This window comes from Kryptolebias marmoratus, linkage group LG14 (assembly GCF_001649575.2).
Source record: "Kryptolebias marmoratus isolate JLee-2015 linkage group LG14, ASM164957v2, whole genome shotgun sequence".
NCBI classification, from domain to species: domain Eukaryota; kingdom Metazoa; phylum Chordata; class Actinopteri; order Cyprinodontiformes; family Rivulidae; genus Kryptolebias; species Kryptolebias marmoratus.
The window spans coordinates 24,911,885-24,921,326 of record NC_051443.1 but is presented as its reverse complement, the minus strand read 5'-3'; the positions used below and the strand labels follow the sequence as shown (position 1 = coordinate 24,921,326).

General features: G+C 44.0%; 1 protein-coding gene across 4 annotated transcripts in view; it reads right to left on the bottom strand.

Moving 5' to 3' along the window:
* shroom3 (shroom family member 3) overlaps positions 1-9,442 on the bottom strand; it is a 52,008-nt gene that overhangs the window by 28,148 nt on the left and 14,418 nt on the right. For all 4 annotated transcript variants that reach the window (XM_017432934.3, XM_017432935.3, XM_037979609.1 and 1 more), the window contains one exon: positions 2,407-2,577. In XM_017432934.3, coding sequence (XP_017288423.1) covers positions 2,407-2,577 — 171 coding nt within the window. The remainder of the gene's footprint in view (positions 1-2,406; positions 2,578-9,442) is intronic.

Genomic DNA, 9,442 nt, shown 5'->3' with positions numbered 1-9,442 from the left:
AAATAAAGCACCTTTTGAGAATGTCAATGTTTGTTGGGAATTATCTTACAGAACTAGGAAGGATTTTTGGTTTAGATATTAAAAGTTATGGTTTTTTATTGATTTTAGTAAAAAAAAAAAATTGCAACTTTTAGGAAAATGCCCTGTGAAATCCTGGAGGGATTGAAATATAAGCTGTGATAAATGGGGACAAGTTGGCAACATCTTTGTTGCTGTCTCACTGAATTCGGATCATTTGCGACCAGCCTTTTTTTTTTTTTTGCTTGTAAATCTGTACTCCTGGCCGCGCACATTATTGCACCCACTACAGCTTGCTTTGGCAGCTGCCTCCACATTTAAGATTTAATCAACTGGAGCTCACTTAGGAAGTGAGAATTGGTGGATTTGGACCAGTTTTTATTAATAATTAATATTCATCATCAAATTGAACTTTAGACATTTTGGGGTCTGAGGCTCAGCTCCGGTTCCAAAGTGTCAAAAAACAAAAAAAACAGCTCCAGCTCTGAAATGGATGGAAACCATTGGATTCGAGACCCTCTGAAACGATTTATTCCATTATTGTAGTTCTTATTAGTTGTAGGAGTACTAGTACCCAGATCTGCTCATTTTTAGTTGAAAATAACACCACAGCAGATTAAATCTCCAACACTAGATGAACAAAGATGGGTACGAAGTGACCCAGGACAGGAGACTTATTTTCGGACCCCAGAAGGCCCGGGTACGAAGCGACCGAACCCGGATCTGATTGAGGGATCTGCGTCAGGCAGGCCGTCGAATTAAATTACGACCAATTGGTCGTTGGGATGGCAGCCATGTTGGTCCAGGGTGTGTCATCTGAACGGAGACCCTATCTGTCGCCGCGGGAAACCGCTCCAGCCCATAATAATCTCCTGTCTCTCTCTCTCGAAGAGGAGGACAGACCAGCTCCGTGTCCGAAATCTGCCGAAACGCCAAAAATGACGTTCTGATCGAGTCGATTTTAGGCTCGCGTCAATCTGCCGGTAACCATGGCAACGGGACGGATGCTCCAGGCTCTTTTTTTTTTTTTTTTTTTTACAGTAAAACTGCTCTAAAATCGAGATAAACGGGTTAAAATCAACATAAACATGTTTACCAGCACGAGCTGAACCGACTGACGAGATTGGACTGGTTAGTGTGTGTGTGTGTGTGTGAGGGAGTGTTTGTGTTTTGCGTAACAATGACATGATGTCGTTTTTGAGGAATGCGGTGAGTCAACCGAAGGAAACATGAGAGGAAAGAAAAAAAAAAAAGAAAAGAAATGAAAGGAGAAGACGAGGAGGATTAGAGCAGTTTATAAATCAGTCTATCTGTCCTCTCCAGATTAACTCCCAGCCTCGTGGGACTCTGATGGCCCACTTCCTGTTTCTGGACCAATAGGGCGCAGGCGTTCCCGCCCTCCTGGACGCGGAGGTATCTGATAAACCGCCGGGAATACTGGGAAACGGAGCCACTCTGGCTGTTTAGTGGAGAGCGCGATAACGAGCCGAAAGAAGAGCTTCGGGCCTCGTCCTTCCACGTCACGGCGCCCCCCGGAGGCTGGGATGGTCACTACAAACACGACGCCTCCTGGAGCTCCTTATTAGGCCGGAAGGAGCTGCGGCGCGGCGTCGGAGAGGGACACGTCCAGGCAGTTCATCCCGTAAATCGCTCTTGGTTTTGCTTTCGAGGAGCCAACAGTTCCTCAGACTTTCCTCAGGACTTCAGGCAGAAATCGAAGAGGAACAAAAAAAACATCCATCAAAGACCTGATGGATCCATCATCTCCAGGTTCTCAGCTGCCGCCATATTTACGATGAAACACGGTTTTCTGCTCGTCGGCTGGCGGTGCAACAGCAGCCGTGGGAACCGTTCCTGGTTTTGGGTCGAGACGCTCGTAACAACGAGAAAAAAAAGGGTGACCTGCAGGAGCAAAGGAGGCCGGGAGAAAACTGGAATCTGGTAAAAATTCCAGTTTTTCCTTGTAAATATTTCATTATGGATGCTTTCCCGTTTGAAAGAACGCACTTCCAGTTTATATTTGTGTGGGATTCTGAAACGCGGGTCTGGTCTGAGCGTAAACAAAAACCCCTCGGCTGAGTTCGCCGAAAGCCCCGCGGGGAGCTCGACCCGCACTGGTCCGCAGGTAAACAAACATGGCCGAACCCGCCGCTCGTTTCGCAACGGTTACCGTAGCAACCTCAGGAAACTGGACCGTTTTTTTTCCCCCGCCGATCCCGGTTTGACTCTTAACGGGACGCTGCAGCGGATCAGAGGCGGAAAGGAAGTTCCGCTTCCCGCCGCCGCTTCCGAGTCTGGAGAGACGAGGACGGGAAACAGAAGCGTCCAACAGTGTCCTCCAGGACGCCGGATGTTAGGAGTCACCGACGGCTCGGAAACGTCTCTTACCGGTTTCTGATGCGAAGCTGGACTGCTGAACACGGCTGACTGTGATTGGACGACAGGGTTTCCTGTGGCGGAGCTGACGACGGGACGGGAGGAGGAGGAGGAGGAAGACGAAGAGCGGGCGAGGAGTCTGACGGAAAGACGAACTCCTCGATGTATCCGGGATCGAACTCCCTGAGGAGACAAAGATAGAAAATAACAAAATTAATCTTTCAGGCGTTAAAACGCTGCGATGATGGGAGGAAAAAAAACGATCTTTCCGTAAATAAAACTGATCGGGTTCTGATCTGACCTCAACGGAACAAAAACACAGATTTAACTGAGAAATAAAACAGAAAACAGCTCCAGATCCAGAACCTCCTCCAGCAGCAGAACTCTCAGTGGGTTCCTGGTTGTGGAGGAGTTGTGGCCCACTCTTCTTTCCAACGTTTCTGCTCAGCTCTCTGAGGTTCTGGTTCTGGACCGTTCTGCTGTGTTTGGGATCATTGTCCTGTTTGTCACATCTGACTCCAGAATCAGCCCAAACCATCAGCCCTCCACCACCGTGCTGACAGCTGCAGTGCATTCTGGGTAAACATCTGTCCTCTGGTCTTCTGGTTCCTTTAAGTCGAGCTGCCATGTTGTTTTTAGAGAGAAGAGGCTTTAACCTTTGACCTTTGACCTGCTGACTGGGGCCTGTAGAGTCTGAGGTGGAGCTCATTGCACGGTCTGACCTTCAGGGTGAAGATCAGCCGCTGTCTTTAATGTCTCTTCTCGTAAAACGATGGACTCTAAATGACCTTTGACCCCTCCCAGATTGATTCTCTGAGGTCATTGCTGTTGTCTTTCCGCCCTGGCGTTGTGTTAACGCACACAGCTGTGCTTTTATTCAAAAATAAATGCTGAGGAGAAATCTGTTGTGTGTTTTTGTTCACCTGAGGTTAGATTTGAGACCGGATCAGTTTTATTCTTTCCTGAAACATAAAACCCTGGAATCAAAAGATGGTGAACCGTTTTCTTCCTTTTAACACGTGACTCCAGGCTTGTTGGAATGTTGTTATTTTTCTAACCTTTAATTCCAGGAGAATCAGTCTCCGAGCTCGGAGCAGACCTGGCTAATCTACAACCAAAAAAAAAAGAAAACCCCACCAAAATAAACGCTGGCTCCGTTCTGGTCCGACAGGTTCAAGCAGGACGTTCTGCGCGTCTGCTCTCTGTTTTCATGACAATGCATTCACAATTCAGGCATTGATCAAACGCCGTTCGTCACAAAGCTCCATACAGCCGGAGGTCGGCGAGGAGGTCAGAGGTCACCGGTCACAATGATTCACCTCCATGTCCTTTTTGTGTTTCCAACAAAGAAAATGACTTCACTGTTATGAATGAGGGAGTGAATTACAAACCAGCAAACAGACAGAAAAAGGTTTTCTTTAAACAAGAAACCCGATGATTTTTTTTTTTTTTTTCAAACTCTGTAACATCAAGGGGCCAAATTTAAAAACTTAGTCCCAGCAAAGGGCCAATCTGGATCAATATTTATAAAGAAATACATAAATTAACCCTGGTTTTAGATGTAATATGTCAAACTATATAGAAATATCCTTTCCTCGGTTACATTTTATAAAGAAATTAGAGCAAACATATTTTAATGACCAAAGAAAAACGGATCAAACTTTAAAAGACATCATCAGCGTTCATTTTTTTATGCCTTCTTAAGAATTTTTCTCCATTAAAACAGAAAAAACTCAAATCCGTTCATGCGTTTACAAACATTTAACTTTGAAACAAGAAGAAAATACAGAAGAAGAAGTTCAGACTTCACCGAACGAAACGAGAAGCGACGGAGACTCGATCTGTCTCAGACCGCAGGGCCCGATCTGATAAGATTTAAATGTTATCTTGGGGGCCGGATGAAATGTTACCAAGGGCCGGATCTGGCCTGCGGGCCTCGAGTTTGACGCTTGTGCTCTACTGCAACAAAAAAGCCTAAACGTCCTTTACGAAGGCGGTTGTTGTTGCGAACGCCGAGGAAGCCATGCCCTCGGCTCCTCGTGGACGCAGCGTCCTGGAAGGATTCAAAATGGACGTTTTATTTCAGGTGGCGTGATCGAGACCGCCGAGACGCTCCTCCTGGCTCTGATTGGTCGTTTCTGACCGTGAGAGGAGACAGAATCTACTGTCAGGACATGGTGACGGTTTTTGATAAGGACCCTAAAATAATGATGCTACCACCACCGTGCCTCACCATCTACGACATGTCAAAGTGGTTGTCCCAGAAGATCTTCTACGTCCATAAATGTCTTTAGGTAAGACAGTGTAACTGCTGATGAGACACCAATGCTGACAGGTGAAAGACACCTGGAAGGGAGTGGGACATTCTGCCCACAGACAAACAATGATGGACGAAGTCAAGGTTTGGATACTTGGACATGGACAGAACTGCAACCTGCTGCGGTCCGGATCGACCAGCGGTTGAACGAGGATGAATCAAATTACAAACAAACTGAAGAATCCAGAACAAAGCCTGAATTTTTACGTAGAGTTTACAGAAAAGGCAATGTATGAAAACATATTTGTAAATAATTCAACAAAAAAGACTTATTATCAAAATCTGTTGCTTTTTTGATCATTAGGGTAAAGAAAATGGTGCAGGAGCCAAGTTTTTACATCGGTGAAACAATGTGTTGGGGAGCCGTTAGGAGGTTTTAAAATCAAATAAATCAAAGTATCATCAGCGTAAAGTGGTACATCGATATTTTAAAGAAATTTAATCGCATAAGAGTAAACAAAGTAAACAAGAAAGGACCTAAAATAGATCTGAAAAGTGTAACACAGTTCAAAGGGGCAAAAAGAGGAAAGTAATCTTCAATATTTTACCAAAGAGCTAAAACATAAAAGACAAATATATTAAGTTATGCTGCACAAGAGCAATAAAACTGGTCATCCTTCCATTAAGGCAAAAAACATTTCAGGAATCAAGTATTTACAGCAGTGAAACAATTCATTAGGGAGATTTTAATACCAAATAAATCAGAATATCATCGGCGTAAAGTGATATGTCGATATTTTAGAAGGCATAATATTGCCTAAGAGTTAAAAAAATACAAAATAAGTATGGATTGTGAAGGTATAACAGAGCAGAATCTGTATTAAAGAAACGGACGTGTCATTTAAGACATTAACCAACCTAAAGTGGCGCATCCAATAATAATGAACTCTTCTGAACACAAAGATGGAGTAAAAGCAATTTAAAATACGCAGCAATTATTTATTTTAAACCAAGATTTAGACACACAAGTGATGCTATTACAACATAAACCAAACTACAAATAAAAATAATAAGCTTCTTTCTCCAAAATCATATGAAAAAAAAGTCAAATTTGGTTTGTAACGAGCTGTTTTTTTTATTAGAATTTTACTGCTCCGTCATATTTTACACAACAGGGTCATTATTAAAAGTCAGAGCAGTTTCTTCTCAGAATCCTAAACCATAAATCATCTCCAACCATTTGAAACACGCAGATGAATACATCACACAATACAACAAAGACGCACACACACCCCAGATTATATCATTAGTTGAGGACATTCCACAGCCGGAGAGTTCATCCAGGCGTCATCCTAACCTCAGGTGCAAAGATGCGAGACCATTAAAGCGAAACCAGTCGAGCAGGTCGGAGGAATGTGAAATCACCAAAAACAGGCGGGTCCGTGTGTCACATTAAACTTTCCATCAGCTCCCGCACAAAGAGCTCGTTAAACGTGCCGCCGCCGGACGGAGGCGAGACGGAAGACAAATGAGTCTTTGCTTTGATAAAGTTATTTTACCACCAAGTAAACGCAAAGTAAAAGAAAGAAGAAGTGTGATGACCTGCTGAAAGTTGGGCAATCATGTAAATGGCTCGCTGTGTGTTAGTCAGTCTAAAACTCTTAGAAAGCAACAATTGGAGCCGCCAGAGGAAACCAACCTCAGCAAACATTAACAGACAGCTAAAGATGAGCTGAAGTCTGATGTAGTAGTAGCCAAGAGTCATCCCAATCAGGTGGGCTGAGAGCTAACTGAGATCTTAGTTCTCCTTATGCTACTTTCAGGCTTTAGCTACTGTTCTGCTACTTTTAGCTAACCTGCTGCTGCTGTTAGTCAGGATTTTACTACTTTTAATGTTTTCATCTTCCAGCAAGTTTTTTTGATACATTTAGCTAACCTTTTCCTTTATTTAGCTAGCTTGTTACTGATTTTTAGCTAGCCTTTTGCTATTTTTAGTTTTTAAGCTACTGTTCTGCGCTTTTAGCTAGCATTTTTGTTTGTTGGAGCTAGCATTTTGCTTCTTTTAGCTAGCATTTTGCTTATTTTAGCTAGCATTTTGCTTATTTTTAGCTAGCATTTTGCTGATTTTTAGGCAGACTATTCTTACTTTTTCGGTTCTTTAAGCTACTGTTCCGCTGTTTTTAGTTTTTAGCTACTGTCTTGCTACTTGTAAGAAGCATTTAGTTTCTTTTAGCTAGCATTTTTCTGATTTTAGCTAGCATTTTGTTTGTTTAAGCTTTCATTTTGCTGCTTTTAGCTAGCATTTGGCTGAAATTAGCTAGCATTTTGCTGATTTTAGCTAGCATTTTGTTGATTTTTAGCGACTCTTTTGCTACTTTTAGTTTTTAAGCTACCATTCTCTTATGCTTTTAGCTAATATTTAGCCACCGTTAACCAGCATTTCACTACTTTTGGCTTTTGATACTTTCAGCTTCCAGCTAGGTTTTATACATTTAGCTCGCCTTTGGCTACTTTTAGCTAGCTTTTTGATACTTTAGGCTAGTCCTTTGCTACTGTTAGCTACTGTTTTGATACTAGAAGTTCGTCTTCAGGTTGAAACTAATCTATAAGAAGAAGCAGCTTGAAGTCATTTCTGGTCAAACATTCCTTGAAGCTGGAAATGTTCGCTGCCGTCGCCTGAAGGCCTCCTGGTCACCGAGGACGAGCCCACATCCAGGCGGGGAGGTTCCTTCCTCAAACATCCATTCAGCTCGATTACGTCAACCAGCAACAAAAGGACACAAAGACAGAGAGACACCCGAGATGAATGGAAGACAGCAAAGAGACGGAGGACGAAAACAAAGCTCAGTTCGTGTTTTCTGTCTCCTCCAAGCAGCCGGACCTTCTGGAGGGTCTTTCAGGTTTCTCCCCTGGACAGAAGCTGACCAGATATTATTATTATTATTAGGTACACTTCGGGGAGACAGGAAGTAGGAAGAAAAGGAGAAACCGGATCCTGATCGTGAGAACACTGGTTCCACAAACAACCGGCCCAAAAAACAGACATTTTTACGTTCTGATGCTGAATTTAACGTGAATAAAACATCATCTGTTAACCCCAACAGAGAACAGGATGTTTATACCAAGAATTAAAATAAATTCACTTTAGATCCGATTAAAACGGCACCAAAAGTCCACCTTCTATCAGTTCTACGATTATCTGATCCGCATCAGGAGGTTCTGCTGCTCTGTTAGCACAACGCCAGGGCGGAAAGACAACAGCAATGACCTCGGAGAAGCTGCTGCTGCTGCCCGTCGATCTGGGAAGGGTCAAAGGTCATCTGGAGTCCATCGTTCTACGAGAAGAAACATTGAAGACAGCTGCTGATCTTCACCCTGAAGGTCAGACCGTGCAGTGAGCTCCATCTGACTCTACAGGCCTCAGTCAGCGGGTCAAAGGTCAAAGCCTCTTTTCTCTAAAAACAACATGGCAGCTCGACTCGAAGGAACCACAAGACTTCTGGAGCAGAACCAGAACCAGAGGACAGATGTTTACCCAGAATGCACTGCAGCTGTCAGCACGGTGGTGGAGGGCTGATGGTTTGGGCTCCTCTGCAGACCAGAGGACAGATGTTTACCCAGAATGCACTGCAGCTGTCAGCACGGTGGTGGAGGGCTGATGGTCTGGGCTTCTTGCATGAACTCCTCAAACTGAAGCAAACCTTTAAATTCTCACTAAGACAAAATAAAACTAACTAACGCAGCCGAGCGGTGGACCTGCAGCAGGTGCCTCGTGTCGGGAGTTTCGCATTTCTGCCCGAGGGGGACTAAAATTCCTCAAGCGTAACCCGACGCCGACGGAGGCGCAGACGGCCGCCGGGCGAGGATCAGAGGCGAAACAGCTGCGAGGCGTCAGGCGGGGAGAAGGACAGGTAAGGAGCTCAGATCGCTGGAAACTGAACGACCGACCCTGCCGGAAGCATCAAGGCAAACATGGCCAACAGAGGACACTTTTCTTTCATAAATCTTTAAATCTCTCTTTTCTTCACATATTTCTGCCTTTTTCACACGTTTGTTTACATTTTTGCTCCATTAAGCAAATAAACAGAGACTTCTTCTTCTAGCTGTTCCCTTTCAGGGGTCCTCTGTCCTCCATGTCCTCTCTAACTGCATCCATATATGTCCTCTTTGTCTCTAACATCCTTCTGTCCCTCCTCTGGACATGTCCAAACCGTCTCAGTCTTTATCTCCCAGTCCTTCAACCTGTGCTGGACCTCTGATGACCTCATCCTGTCCATCCTCGTCCCTCCCAAGGACAACCTCAACGTCTTCATCATCTGCCACTTCCTGTTCTGTCTCCAAACCAAACATGGCCGCTCTCGCCACTGTCCTGTAAACCTTTCCTTTGACCTTTGACCTCTGCTGCCAGCCTTTGGTCACAGATCCCTCCTGAAGCTTTCCTCCAGCCGCTCCATCCTAGCGTTAGCTGCTAGCTGTGTAGCGTAGCTTTCAGCTCTAACATTTAAATCAAACCAATGAAGATATCAAGCATATCACCAGCGTACCTTGAAGGCCAAACAATAAAATCAATAAAAAACTATAACTTTTAATATCTAAACCAAAAATCCTTCCTAGTTTTCTAAGATAATTCCCAACAAACATTGACATTCTGAAAAGCTGCTTTATTTGAGAACTTTGATAGCTTCTAAACTGACATTCATGAGCATTTCTGGATTGTCCCTGGTCTGCAGCTCTCCTCACATGTTTTGCAGACACAAAGTGTTTGTCGATGCGTTTATGTTCCATGATTAC